The 14,990-nt window shown below is 42.2% G+C and overlaps 1 protein-coding gene across 1 annotated transcript in view; it reads left to right on the top strand.

The window, feature by feature from the left end:
• The window catches only part of thsd7ab (thrombospondin, type I, domain containing 7Ab), a 488,245-nt gene that overhangs the window by 287,310 nt on the left and 185,945 nt on the right, over window positions 1-14,990 (top strand). The window contains exon 12 of the mRNA XM_072460164.1: window positions 290-393. Coding sequence (XP_072316265.1) covers window positions 290-393 — 104 coding nt within the window. The remainder of the gene's footprint in view (window positions 1-289; window positions 394-14,990) is intronic.

The raw sequence follows: 14,990 nt of genomic DNA, 5'->3' as shown, positions 1-14,990 counted from the left end.
AACTACTTTGTCTGTATAGTCCAGAAAGCAATAACCATTATCAAAATATGACTTAATTATTTTGAATAGTCAACTATAGTCATGATTAGTTAATTAAATGTTGCAGCGCTACATTCATTATCTCATGAAATGAATGTGTCTAATATGATGTACTTAAGTAAGGCTGAATGATGGACATTCAACACTTGGGCCAATACACCAGCAATCAGGAGACCCCACACAAAATTCAAAGCAGTCATTCCATTAATTACCACCATGCTACAACTTAAAAAACGTCTTGTACCCACAGGTGGAAGACCCACAAATGGAGGAAGTGCCAACTGGTGCCATGGCAGCTGCGACAGGACGTCCCCAATACACAGGAGGGCTGTGGACCCGGCCTGCAGACCAGAGGTAGACACTACCCACAAACTCTGCTCTCATACGTTCTCATTAGGGATACATGTTTTAAAATGTTCTTCAACCGCGGCCTATTGGTATTTAAACAGTTATGCAATGCCAATGTTTTATTGATGATTTTACTGAGATGCTTTCAGTCATATGCATAGACTTTGATGGTTTGGTCACTACAGGTGATTTTCAATGTTCATTTGGATAAAGTTTGCAACAGAAACACTAAAGAGCTTGATGCTGTCCTTGAAATCTTTGGTTTTCCTCTGCACGTGAGTGGCCCCACCCACAGCAGAGGGCACACTTTGGATCGAATATCTCAAACGTCAATAATGGTTGCAATGACGTGCGGTCAGGTTCAGGGCTAGTGAGACACTGACTCTTTCAGAGTCAGATTTACAAATGTGAATGAACCCAAAAGAGCACCTTGAACATAATAATTTAATTGACAACAATGAGTTATGCTATCTAATTTCAGCATTCTTTACACAAACATCCATCCATTTTCTACCGCTTGTTCCCTTTCGGGGTCGCGGGTGACTGGAGCCTATCCCAGTGACTTCGGGCCTTAGGCGGGGTACACCCTGGACAGAGGCCAACTCGTCACAGGGTCAACACAGAGACATAGACATTCTCACATTAATTCACTAGGGCCAATTTAGAGTCACCAATTTTGCCTAACACATGCATGTCTTTGGACAGTGGGAGGAAGCCGGAGAACCCGGAGAGAACCCACTGTACATGGGGTGGACATGCAGACTCCACCCAGAGATCATGATGATGTTGTTGAATTGATGTGAGGTGGGGGACAGAAGGGTCCTGGCTAGATTCACATCTATGCTGGACCATGAGTGTCGCCCCCTGCAGGACACTCTGACCGCTCTGGAGAGCAGCTTCAGTGAGAGACTGATCCACCCTCGCTGTGTGAAGGAGAGATTTCGCAGGTCTTTCCTTCCTGCTGCTGTCAGACTCTACAACAAACACTGCTAGCCCTGAACATGTGCAATACTGATGTAACCATGTGCAATACCATCATATTTATGTGCAATACTGAATTAACCATGTGAAATACTTCTTTTTTTTTCTTTCTTTCTTTCTTTCTTCTACTTCTATTTTGTTTTTATTCGGTTTACTTACCTGCTAATAGTATTACCTAGTCTTTTGCTAGCTATTTTTACTTTATTTTTATTTTATAAAAATAAAGTATATATAAATATAATTATTATCTTAATTTTATCTTTATCTTTTTATTTTTATCTATTTTATTTTATTTCCCCCCCTCCATTCCCTATTAAGATAGGAGAGGAGTTTTTGTTAATAAGAGTTTTTTGTTTTTGTTCATAAGAGTTCTATTAAGAGTGTGTTTTTGAAACTTCCTATAATCTGTCCTTTCCTCCTGTTTCTACAGTTGTAACAACGAAATTTCCCCTTGAAGGATTATCTTATTTTATCTTATCTTATGTTGGTCTGGTCCAGGAATCGAACCCATGATCTCCTTCTTGGTTAAAATTAATTCCAATTGAGCCTATTTTAAGCCAAAATAAATACAAGTTTTTGGTCTTACCTTTACATTTTGATAAGCCGGATTATAAAATAAGAAATAAACGAGTTCAAGAACGAAGACGATTCAACAGTCCACGGGCTCAGGAGCGCCCTCTGCCATGAGTCAGGTGTACTATTTGCCTCACCGAGTGAACTTTTACAGCGGTTTTATAATGAATCTGCAAGCCAAACATGTTTCAGAAATACATTTCACACATTATCCAGAATATGGTATTTGTTCTGGATAGTACAGAGCATACCGTCAGAGTGTTTTTTTTTTTTTTTTTATCTACAGAAGGACAGGAGGACATATTATTTGCGTCGCACCAGCACAGTTTGTGAGGCATTATAGTGTGCTCCAAGAGGCAGGGCAAGGTGCTGCCTCATCGCCCCACCTCCCTCTGAACGAGAGTTACGGGACATGGGAAAATTCTGATCAATTGAATATTATTGTTCCTTATTGGATTAAAGGGAAAAGGGGGGTTCAAATACATACCAGATGACAATTATTAACACATACGGTATTATATTTTATAAGAACGTTTTTTTTTTTGCCCAAGATTGACAGGCTCTGCCTCCCCTGAATCCATGTCACTGTGTGGTTGATGTCTAATCTTTTCTTTGTCTTCCTTGACCTGTCTGTTGTTAACCACCAGCTGGTCCTGCATTTGTTGGGAGAGCTTACAGCACACAGCTGTGGGGCCTACGTCACAGGTGGGCGGGGCACACACGCGCTCTGAGACTACGTCACGGGTTGGGCGGGGGAGCCAGATCGCTCTTCACAAGGGTGGGGGTGAATATCAAACCAAGCCATCTGCATTTCCGGGTTGGTGAGGGGGTCCAAGGTCTGGGTGATATTTCTTAACTATTATGTTAAGGGTGTTGCACAACCCTTATTATTATCAATTATACACTTAGGATAGACTATAAAACGTGAAAAAAAGCATGTTATGGCACCTTTAAAACCGGCGCACATTAAAGTGATTAAAAGCGGGTGTTTTAGTCGCAAAGCTTACCTGGTTCAGCCGTCCTGTTGTCTCTCCCAACACCGTGCACAGAGACACACAGGAAGCTGATAATGGCCAGGCAAGCGCGTGATTGGTTCGAGTGACGCAGTGCGTGCGTGACGTGTGACGTACGTAAGCCACGTGACCAGAAGTGGTATCGGGAGTTGTAGTTTTTTTCTATTTCTAGTTTTTTATTTTCTAAAACTAACGTAAAACACCATAAAACACACACAAAGCACAACCCACACAACCTACAGGTCAAGAAATACTACATAAGTATATAATTTGTACAGACAAAACGCCGAAAAATAACCCGATAACATAGCAAAGTTTAGCTTACAACTTAGCTCCGAATAGCTGCGTTTAGCTCCGGGCTGTGGGGGTAACAGCCGGTTTAGCACCATAAAACAGACACAAAGCACGACCCACACAACCCACGGGCCAACCCACGCCGAAAAATAACCCGATAACATGGTGATAACAGCAAGTAGTCACATTAAGCCCGTATTGCAGAGTGCACTGAAGCAACATGTTAGCTTAGCATTAGCTCCACCGGAGCAGACAAGTAAGATTCTAAAGTGATCACGAGACTGCCTTAAAACACAGCGTTAAAGCAATAATTTAGTAGTAAAGTAAAAGTGTACCTGAGTAAACAGTTCCGTTGCAATGTAGTCCAGGAAATGTAAGCTCTGAAGACTGTGTTCTGAAGACGGTCTGGAGTAATGAGAGGAAAACACGGAGCACGCAGCTGCCATGTGGATCACAGTTGATTGGTGGAAAATGTTTACTAACAACTTTGGCTAGAAAAAGGTGACGCCCCCCAGGAGAGCAGGAAAAAGACCCGAAAACTCCACATTTTTAACAGCTTAATGTATACGTTTAAGACAACCAATAGTGTTATCTGAAGCACACAGGGGCTTATTCATAACTTCAACTAGCACATTCTGCAAAAAAACGAAAATCACACATTTGAAAAAAAAAAATCTTCTCAGTTTCAAAAAAATCTCAGTTTCACCGAGGCCGACATGTACCGGCATTAAGGCTGCGGCGCCACATTTAGTGTTCTGAGTGTTCTTTACACAATTGCCCCTATGAAAGTTAATATGGTTGATATGGTTAATGGGTAAATTTAAGTAGAAGGCGCCATGGAGAAATGTCTACACAGAGATAAACATTTGACTTTATTACAAAATAAACTTCTCAAGATCTAAATTTTTTTTTTAAATGTACTAACTAACATTTCCACGGGTGTGTAGTTATCTGTACACCTGAACTGACACTTCTGCTCAAAAGTGCTTAAAGTGCACTTCTCCCTCGGCAGCTCACACAGCAGTGCAGCAGAGCCCTGTGGGGGAGGGGCGGCCACCGGCGGCATTGTGGGACGCGTAGTTTTAGCGATAAAAACGGTTACAGATGTAACTACGGTTCTATGAATCAATTTATTTATTTTTTGAAAGGCCTGCCGGGCCTTTCAATCCGACCCGCCAAGCTTGTCCAAGTAATATTTAATAAAAAATAAAAAAAAGTTTTTTTTTCTTTCTTTTTTGCCCTCAGGCATCTGTCTGCACTTGTATCCTTAATAAATATGACGTGAAATTAATTCAATAATAGATTCAATAGCCTAAATTTGACAGAAAAGTGATATTTTATTTTATATTTAATTTTGGGGATTTTTTTTATTCACACCAATGATTGCGGTCAGGCCCTCCGCTACTTGCCTGGATTCGAATATGGCCCTTGGAGGAAAATAATTGCCCACCACTGCTCTACAGGCTGCAGTCAGGCCAGTTAATGCGCAGTGAAATTGTGTCCTATCGCAATTATGCAGACAACACTCAGATCTATGTTTCCCTGTCAGCAGGTGAATATGGACCAGTGGATTCACTCTTGGTTGCTTTTGTGTGCTGTCACTGCATCCAAAAGATCAGTCTGTGGATGCAAAACAACTTTCTTCAGATGATGTCAGATAAGACGAAAACAAAGACAAAGTGTCAGCAGTCACCCCCAAGAAAACCAATACAAATAGAAAATCTGGGGGTCTCAGATTTGAACTTAAACAGCCACGTCAATTCAATAACAATAGAAGCTTTTTGTCTAAACCAGACTTGGAGGGACTTATGCATGCATTTGTCTCCAGTAGATTAGACAACTGTAACGGCTGCTCACTGGCCTCTCCAATCGAGCTGTAAAACAGCTGCAGTACATCCAGAACGCTGCTGCTCGGGTCCTGACTAGAACCAGGAAGTACCATCACATTAGTCCTGTTCTCAGGTCTCTGCACTGCCCCCTGTGGCTCAGAGAATAGACTTTAAAGCAGCTTTGCTTGTGTACAAGTCTCTACATGGCCTAGCACCAAAGTACATCTCTGACATGTTAGTGCCATATGAACCATCTCAGACTCTGAGGACCTCAGGAACACTAAACATGGAGAATCAGCATTTTAGTTTTATGCAGCTAAAATCTTCCTGAAGATGTGAACACTGCCATGTTCAAATAGGCTAAGAACTATTTTGTTTAGCTTTGCCTATGACTGAAATTTCTGGAATTTTATTTGCGCCCTTTTTTTATTGTCTTTTTTGTGATTTAAAGGCATATTATTCTGTTGTGTGAAGCACTTTGAATTGCCCCTCGAAATGTGCTCTACAAGTAAACTTGCTTGCATGTTAACATTGTTGTTTTATTGTGCGAGTCATAATTAGACCATATTGCATTTCGAGTGTTGGTTCACAGCTACCGTACTTTCCACACAATAAAGCGCACTTAAAAGCCTTTAATTTACACAAAAACTGTCAGTGCGCTCTAAAATCCGCTGTGCTTAATATATGGATTATTTCTGGTTGTGCTTACTGACCTCGAAGCAATTTTGTGTGGTACACGGTGTATAAAGAAGACTCGGGACACCAAGAGACTCAGAAGCACGTCTAGAAGCACGTTTACGGTACTCCAGAAGTCCCAAAAACATGTATGCAAAGCATTCTGGGAACAGTAGTCTACATAACAGGCTCGTGGCACTCTGTCAAAATGTAAAGTACATTATACGTCAGGAACAACGCTGTTATGGTCTTCTTCCCAGCTGCCATTGTGTCCATGGTGGGGGTTTAGAATTCTAATATTCATATTTAGGTAAGTTTAGACAACTTCCTGCTCTATTGGGCTTCTAAACCCCCGTCATGGACACAAATGGCAGCTGGGAATTAGACCATAACAAAAAAATGGATGACACAAATTACGCGGACGATTAAGGACTGGACTGATACCCGACAAATGCACAATTGAAAAAAATCCCTTTTGGACTCAATCTGAAAATGGACCAACTTGACTGATAATGGACTAAATGGGACTTCTATTTTAGACTTAATGTGCTTTAACCTTCTTTTCTTTGTATCCCATCCCTTATTTTCTAATTTTATATATTACTTATTTCTTACTTTCTCTCTGGTCCTGCCAATTTGGTTTTGGTTTGTTGTTTTATGTTCTAAAATGCAAGAAAACATTTTGAAAACATTTTGATCTGAATGTAACTGTTAACTGTTAGACCTATCATTATTAGCTTTGGCAAATGCACATTTGTGGAACAACTCACTTCTGTTATAAATACAATAAAATCAATCAAAAAACACTCCAAAAAAGAATTGAAACGTTATCTGACCCACCTTTTCCAGCAGTGAACAGCAGATAGGTTTAATTGTTATTTCCAGCGGTGTTGTCTGCAAGAAAAAGTTCTTATGTCCTGTGTTAAGGCCAACGCACACCGGAACGTGGTGCGTCATGGCAAGTGTTGTGATACACAGCACTGAACGCAGCGCATCACAGCTCTCCAAAAGGCTGTAAAAGTCAACTCAAATTAGAGCTTTAACTGCAGATCACTGACCAAATTAGACATACTGAGAGTCTGTGTGAGGGGAGGAAAGACAGGAATTTGAGCAGGTTATAGTGAGTTTAGCGAGAGACAGTTTTCCTGCGCTCTTCCTGCCTCTGCTGCAGCTCTCGTCTCCAATTTAACAGCGCTCCTTCTGTCTGTCACAGAGCAGATCTCTGTCTGTTCTCACTGCAGAAGTGACAAAAGCAAGTGTTTTCAGACGAGTTGGAATTCAACAAGTTCCTGGTGCAGGTGCGTGCCTGGTATGTGCACACTCATAGAAAATATTGGCGGCGCCTAAATTTGCCCTCAAAGAACTTTTCAGGGATCATCTCAAAATAAGTTGAAGCTGAAAAGACAACATATTTTTCGTCTGGAGGGGTAATACATTTAAATGACTATGTCTTTGTGTTTATTTATCATTTCCATTAAGTTTTGGGTAGCCAATATTCAAATTTCTTGATGGTGGATAGGCCTGTACACCATGCAATAGTATGTTTATGGTGCATGTACATTTGGAAATAATGAAGGTACTTTAAACCATCCTTGGAGGAAAATGCAACCCCGTATGAGGCATATTTACCATCACTTAAAAAAATCCTGGGGAGAGCACTAGTAACGTGCATGGCGATTTACAGCAGCCAATCAGAAACGTTGTTTAAAAGGTTGAGTCTGCATGGTGCTGGCGTTGCGGTTGAATGGGATGTGCCGTAGGGCCCGTGGACCATGTGGATTGAGTAAACAAACAGGTGACATTATTTGGAGAGTTCATAACTTCTACTGATAAACACACCAAAGGATGTTCAGGGACTTGAGGTGAGCAAAGTCTATCAAACTACCATTGTTTTATCAACGCGTACGTCGTACTGCAGCAAGTGAAATTTCCCGATCGTAAAATGTTATGTGATGCCAGACATTTCAGTTTTTTAGTCTTTTCAGCTTCAGCCTATTTTGAGATGATTCCTTACTGAAAAGGTTCTATCTGGACAGATAATTGCCTTTCTGACAACAATAGAACCTTTCTGAGCCTTAAAGGACTTTTTGTTTTAAAGAGTGTGTCAGGACATAACATTTGGCTTGTAATTTGAAGTTAATGTAATTGTAAGCAAACAATGTAAACATTGAATAATGCACAAAGTATTTTCAAATCTGAAGGAGCAGTGCAAGACACACAAAGGTTTGAATCATTTAATATTGTCAACATCAAGCTTTTATCACATAAAGAGGAACACTTTTACTCAAGTAAAACTCAAGAGAAGATGAATAAGTTTAGAGTTTGAAATCTACTGAGAGAAGTAAAATTTTATTTCAAAAATTACTCAAGTAATGTGCTGCCTGGTGGGCGAGTGGTTAAGTCACAGCACATGTATGCCAGGCTCCAGGTGCAGCCGGCCGTAGTGTTGTGAGTTTGATCGATTCCGTTGATCCCCTCTCTTTCGTCCCCGATTTCACCCTGTCCTCTCCTGTCTAATAATGGGCAACAAAAAAAACAAGTAAATGTTATTGACTACCCGCTTCTGCTTTCCACCTCTTCCACTCCACTTCATCTTAAGTCCACTAATCAAAACTACCCCTAAAGTCAACTTTTATATTTTGAATGTTCATACTCATCTCACATTATGCTTGTTCACCGTAGCACTTTTCACCATAGGCCATGCAATTTTAATTATATCTTAGCTGTTAGAGTTTGAGCAAGATAGGGAACCATGCCTGTAATATTCAGCAAGACCTCCGATTCCCACGGACTCCACTCATTAAAGAGTCAATAAGTCTGCAGGAATGACGTGTAGGAGGGGCAGGTGAGGAGGGGCTGCCACTGATTACATATTCAGATACTTTAATACATATTCAAATAGTTTTACTCATATACTCTAGTGTAGCAACTTGGGGATGGGAGTGGTGTAGTCTGGAAGGTTGCTGGCTCAATTCTTGGAGAAAAAAAAAAATCATACAGTAGGCAAAAAATCATACTAGTTTGATGGCATATATGACAAAAAGAGAGAGAAATTGATAAAAAAAAAAATGTATACTCACAACTACTCTTTAATTAGCTTTAATAAAGCATGAAAAAGACATGGGACAACTGAGATAGGGTTAGGTTATTATTTAGTAGTTACTAAGCTTGTATCATTCTTAAATATTGGTTAATTATGAAATAAACCGCAAACAAGGCAAAGAGTGCTTGGTCAACTTTATAAAATTTGGCAATGTGAACTTTAACTATCTACTATAGAACTATCTAAAATAGAATTGAATAAAAACATATTGTATATCCAGAAATGTTAGATCTAATTGCCTAATCAGGGTGTCCAAAAAATTTTAAACCGTTTATTGAAATGTATAATGGCAGCATCAGGCCACAGTGTGGTGTTAAGTACAGAGAGTCATTGAGATGGATGCATTTTATTCAGCTTTGACAGAACTACTGTAAATCTTAGAACATTGATTTGACGGCTGTATCACAATTTAATGTAACATTGTCCTATTTTACTTCAACTGCCAGTTAAAAGTACTGTTGATACAGTACTGCCATGAAATTAATAACTTTCTTGTACTTCCATAATTTAATTTGCACTGTGTAACTTTTATGGTGCAAGGCCTGCCACCTGCTTGTCTCCATGGAGATGTTAGTGGATTACATGGTGTCAACATCTGGTCTACATCTGGTGTGTGGATGTCTGTGTGGATGGGTGACTGGTTCCTTGATGTACAGCGCCTTGACGGTAGAAAAGTGCTATATGAATGTAACCATTTATGTTTTACACAGTATGGTATTTAGGGATGGGCGATGTGTCGGTATCTGCCGATGCAGTATATTGAACAGACTGATGAGTAAGGAGTTGTTTAAGAGTGGCACAGAGGAAGAAGAATTCAAAATCAGAAAGGGCTTTATTGCCATTGTCAACTAACAAAATTCACAAACATAGGAACTTGTCTTGGTGATTCGGTGCAACATACGAAAAATTCTATTAATTTAGTGATTTGAGGAAATACTGATGCTTTGGTAAACGTGTTAGCATGTTCTTTATGCTATAGTTATCTGAATAACTGTTAATATGTTACGTTAACATACCAGACACTTACCATATTTTGTTGTCTGTGCGTGTCACAGGTTTGTTTTAGCTTCCGTGAAAAATGATGGCTCCGTCAAAAAAAAATTGTGTGGTGATTTTTATTTACACCCAGTCCCAAAAACAGTGGCAGAATATTTACAGTGGAAAAAACGACAACTATCAAACAAGGTATATACAGCAGGGATCCCCAACCTTTTTTGCACCACGGACCAGAATAATGTAGGTTTTAATTTCACGGACCGGTGTGCCAGGTTATGCGCAAAAGTGGGCGGGGCTTGGGCTTCCATTCGATTCAGCTCGGAAGGCAAAATGTTCTCAAAAGATGCGTTTGTATATTATTAAGTGTTCTATTCCAGAGATCCAAATTGGCGTAACATAACGTACAGTTACACGTGTCCTCACAGTTCTTCTGACTGGTGGAAGCTCATTACATAAATATGGCAGTCAGCAGAGTTGTTCCCTCAAATATACGTTTAAGATCACCGTCATTTTCAATCTCCAACAGCTGATCCTCTTGTTGCACATGCTCGATTCGCCGCTTTAATCACAAATGGGTCGTGGATCCATTCACGTGCAGTTCATGGATCTTTTGCGCACGGGAAGTAGCGTTCAAACTCTTGTAAAAGTAAAAACAGGTGATCGCGTAGCAGTAGCAGAATGCTGGCCCAGGAGACGTGGACACGTCATGAAAGCATCATAAGACATGAAATTTCCCCATATGTGGACAATAAAGGAATATCTTATCTCATCTTATCTTAAAATCCCCGCTGGCTCCTCGACTGCTCCTCACTTGGCATTTTCCCCTTTGCAAAAATGCTCTCCAAAGACTTTTGTTTTTCACTCATTTTCACTAGCTTGTGGGTCTACTTTTGGGCAGCGTGTTTGATGCGACGCATCCGCGATGACGTATCATGTATAATGCACGTATCAGTTATGTTCTCACGCAGGACAAGAGCAGAGATATTATACTTGCCATTATATTTAGTGGATTTCATTGGCAATTTCCTACAAGGTTTTACATTATATATCCACAGACAAGCTTATTAGTGTCATGAGGGACAGGCCAAAGTTAGGTCGGAGAAGATGCTGTCACTGATAGATTATTTCCATTTGCCGGGGACCGGTACCGGTCCGCAAACACGTTGCGGACCGGTACCGGTCCCCGGCCCGGTGGTTGGGGACCCCTGATATACAGGATCCAAAAAACTCACAGCAGCGATAGTAACAGGGTCTAACAGCAAACATGCTCTCCTCAGCTCTCTCTCTTCAAAAATGAGCAGAGCTCCCTTTTAAACCCCAAGCCCCTCCCCTGGGCATACCAATTAACAAAGGCTAGGGGTTAAACACAAAAATGCCATAAATCAACACAAACCACCCAAAATCATATTGTCCCTTTAACTTAAAATTAATTATCCATTGCCCTCCATATGGCTCAGACGTTAATAATACTGGAAATAATACATAACAAAAACACATATTTCAAACGAAATGGTCGAGTCCTCTCGTCACGTGACCAGTCAAGTGTGGCAACTTGCGCTTTAAACCACGCCTCAGTGGGGAAAAGTGTCCGGGCTGTGGGGAAACAGTTCAGGGAAGTGAAGGATCATGATTCAACTGGGCGCTCCGCAAATGCAAAGAGCGTACCGCGCGGGACTCTCGGCCCGTGAGAGATTGGGCCACGCACATCGGGGACGCACGCCGGGGGGGAGAAATGACGGGGCAGTTAGGACGCACCGTCACAGTGCGTCACGTAGCTGAAGGTATTATGTTGTTCCAACTCAATGTCATAGTGGATAGTGTCATCCACACAACGTTCTTTGCACTAGCCTGAGAGGATGGCATCAAACCGGCGATTGTAGCCATCTCCTGATGATAGGAAACCTTTTGGTGCCCTAGTGTATCGCCAATGGCTAAAGGGCGTGATAAAGGTGGTAAGAGGGCGATCCGATTTACGCAGGGGCACACTCTGGTAGTCATTCCAAGCATCTGTGACAGTCTTCCAGGTGTCCTTCGGGATACGACGTGCAAGGTGGAAAGGGGACTCAGTGGCAAATGTTTCACGTTGGCAGAACTTGTTGAGAGGTGACAGGTCCACAGTCCTAAGTGGGAAACCATCGTGCTTCTGAGTGATCACCATACAATGGCACCATGTCACAGGTTTGCCGTACGGCACATGTTCGATGACACGGAGAGCCTCATCCCAGACCATGGTATGGGAATCAGATTCTGTCCTTGCGGGCCCAGTGTTGCTTGAGCCAGCTAATGACAGGCCCCCGGACATCCCCCTGCCAACAACCAGTGACGGGTCGGCTTCTGGCCGCAGCAAGGAGACCCTGGTCACCCCCGGCATTGCCATCGTCGCCTTTGGTCTCCCAGGCCCCTCCGCTATGACGCACGAGAAACCCGCCCAAACGTTATGAACCTGAGACGGGCCTGAGTCCGTCAACCAATTATGTTTATATGTTTGCGGACTGGGGGGATGCAGAGTTTACCACTGGCCACTAGAGGCCACTATAGGCTAGGCTCAGGGAGCTGGGCGGCCATTTTGTATTTAACCCAGACCTCGTTTCACATGGCTGTGTTGCTGCTCTACTTAATATCTACAAGTCTGTTGTCTGTTGTTAGTATCTGTGTTAGAGATAATTGTGCACATTCATAATCAAAAAGACGCTGAGGCTGTAGTTCTACACATCTTGTATGTATATTTTTTTACAGTGAGTGTAGGTGGTGAGCAGCTTTATTTAAAATATCCAATTTCCAAAGGCCACAGCATCTGAGAATTTCATTATTGGCCCCTATAGGCAGACATTAAGAGTGCTCATATTTGCCTTTCTCTCACAATAATGGTCAGAAAATACATTTCCATCGCAAGACTGAGCTTGAAACTTTGAGGTTGGCGAGTTTCTCGTGTACTGTTCAGCACCTGTTTATAAGTTTATTATTTTGTGACTCGAGGCGAGACATTACAGGCTTTTGTGGTCAGTTTGCTCTCTCAACATAAAGGCTTTCACATATTTAAATTTCAAATCTGCAGCTACAAATGTTTTATTATTTGTGTTGAATCCACATCATCCATAGATTTATGTGGGATATTGTAAATTCAAAAGCTGTTTCTACAAATGCATTTCCCCTCCCATAGAGACACACCAAACTTTACATCTTGGACCAAACAACATTTATCTCTACGTTAAATATCAAAAAGTGTGACATGAAACCTCCATTGTTTAAAAACAGGACGTTACACAAGTCGAACAAAGTTAGACAAGCTCTGGGGTTCAGAATATAAGATACAGGTAAAAATAAATCGTTACTATATTCTTGTTTTGAAAACTCCAACTTTTCTGAAAAACTTTGAACTTGCACCAGTGTCATTTGTGTGACAGCCAAAGTTGTGGGAAAAGCGTTATAGAGTACTCAAATTACTTTTTTGGAGTAACAAGGAACGTAACAAGTTACAAACAGACGTTACAAAAAGACACCCTTAAACGTCATGCAGCCACGAAGCAGCTGAACATCCTTCTGGATCAATTATCCTTCTCAAAGTGAGAAAGCTTGTATGTCCACCACTGTATATCATAAGACAATGTTCCCTCTTTCCAGCTGCTTTTGTTTCCTTGGTTAAAACTCCTTGTTAACACCTCCACACACAGAGCCAGCAGCAGGGCTATTCTTCATCCACAGCTGCACCATCACATCGCGTGACGTGCGGTGAAGTTCAGGGCAAGTGAGGCTCTTTCAGAGTCAGATTTACAAACGCGAATTAACCCAAAAGAACTCCTTAAACAGGTCATTCTGGACCAAAAAGAGGAGAAGCTGTAGGAGACTTACATTCATTGCTATACAAATCAAATCAAATCAATTTATTTTTGTAAGGCCCAAAATCACAACAACAATTGCCTCTGAGGGCCACAGGGAGAAATGAATCAACAATGTCTGTGGTGGCGATGGAGTCAGACAATGTCTGTGGTGGCGAGGGACGATGTCCCAGGGTCCTCTGTCCTTAGACTCTCCTTCTCGGCCAGGAAAAACTACAAAAAAAACCTCTTTGGGAAAAAAGCGTAGAAACCTGGAGGAGTTCCAGTGAAGGAGAGATCCGACTCTCACAGACGGACAGACGGACACGAGGGAGACTGGAGCTGGACCCACTCTTCAGGCAGATGAGGGACCGACTGAGGCGAACTGGACCCACTCTTCAGATGAGGGACCGACTGAGGCGAACTGGACCCACTCTTCAGGCAGAAGAGGGACCGTCTGAGGCGAGCTGGACCCACTCTTCAGGCAGATGAGGGACCGTCTGAGTCGAGCTGGACCCACTCTTCAGGCAGATGAGGGACCGTCGGAGGCGAGCTGGACCCACTCTTCAGGCAGATGAGGGACCGTCGGAGGCGAGCTGGGCCCACTCTTCAGGCAGATGAGGGACCGTCGGAGTCGAGCTGGACCCACTCTTCAGGCAGATGAGGGACCGTCGGGGGCGAGCTGGACCCACTCCTCAGGCAGATGAGGGACCGTCCACACAGGGCAGGGACCACTTCACCAGGGGAGGGGCATCTGGGTCCACAGGTCCTCAGGAGTGAGAGAAAGAAAAGAAGGCGGTGAACAGTTTGCAAGTGGAATCAAAAAATAAATATTGTTTGATAGCATAAGTAGTCAGAAGAAGAAGAGGATAGTGCTCAAGCTGTCATACTTCCCCCAGCATAGTTACTCCTAGAGCAGCATAGCTAAAGCTGTCGGTTTATGTTTCTGTTCCTAACTAGTCTGACCATAAGCGATTTCGAAGAGGAACGTTTTAAGCATGGACTTAAATGAAGAGACTGTGTCAGCATATTTAACATGGGTCGGGAGCTGATTCCATAACACAGGAGCTTGGTAGCTAAACGCTCTACCTCCTACTGTACTTTTAGAGACTCTTGGGACCACCAGAAGGCCGGCATTCTGAGAGCGAAGAGCTCTGTTTGGATGATATGGTTCTATAGCATCTTTGAGGTAGGATGGGGCCATGTCATTTATGGCTTTGTAGGTCAAGAGTAGAATTTTGAATTTGATTCTAGACTCGACGGGGAGCCAGTGAAGAGACTTCAGCACCGGCGTAATGTGCTCTCTTCTTTTTGTTCCTGTTAG

Source organism: Eucyclogobius newberryi, unplaced genomic scaffold (genome assembly GCF_026437365.1).
Source record: "Eucyclogobius newberryi isolate DKJ021-1_F unplaced genomic scaffold, fEucNew1.0.hap1 SCAF_3, whole genome shotgun sequence".
Taxonomy (NCBI): domain Eukaryota; kingdom Metazoa; phylum Chordata; class Actinopteri; order Gobiiformes; family Gobiidae; genus Eucyclogobius; species Eucyclogobius newberryi.
Note: the sequence above shows the minus strand (reverse complement) of the source record. Positions and strands in the feature narration are given on the sequence as shown.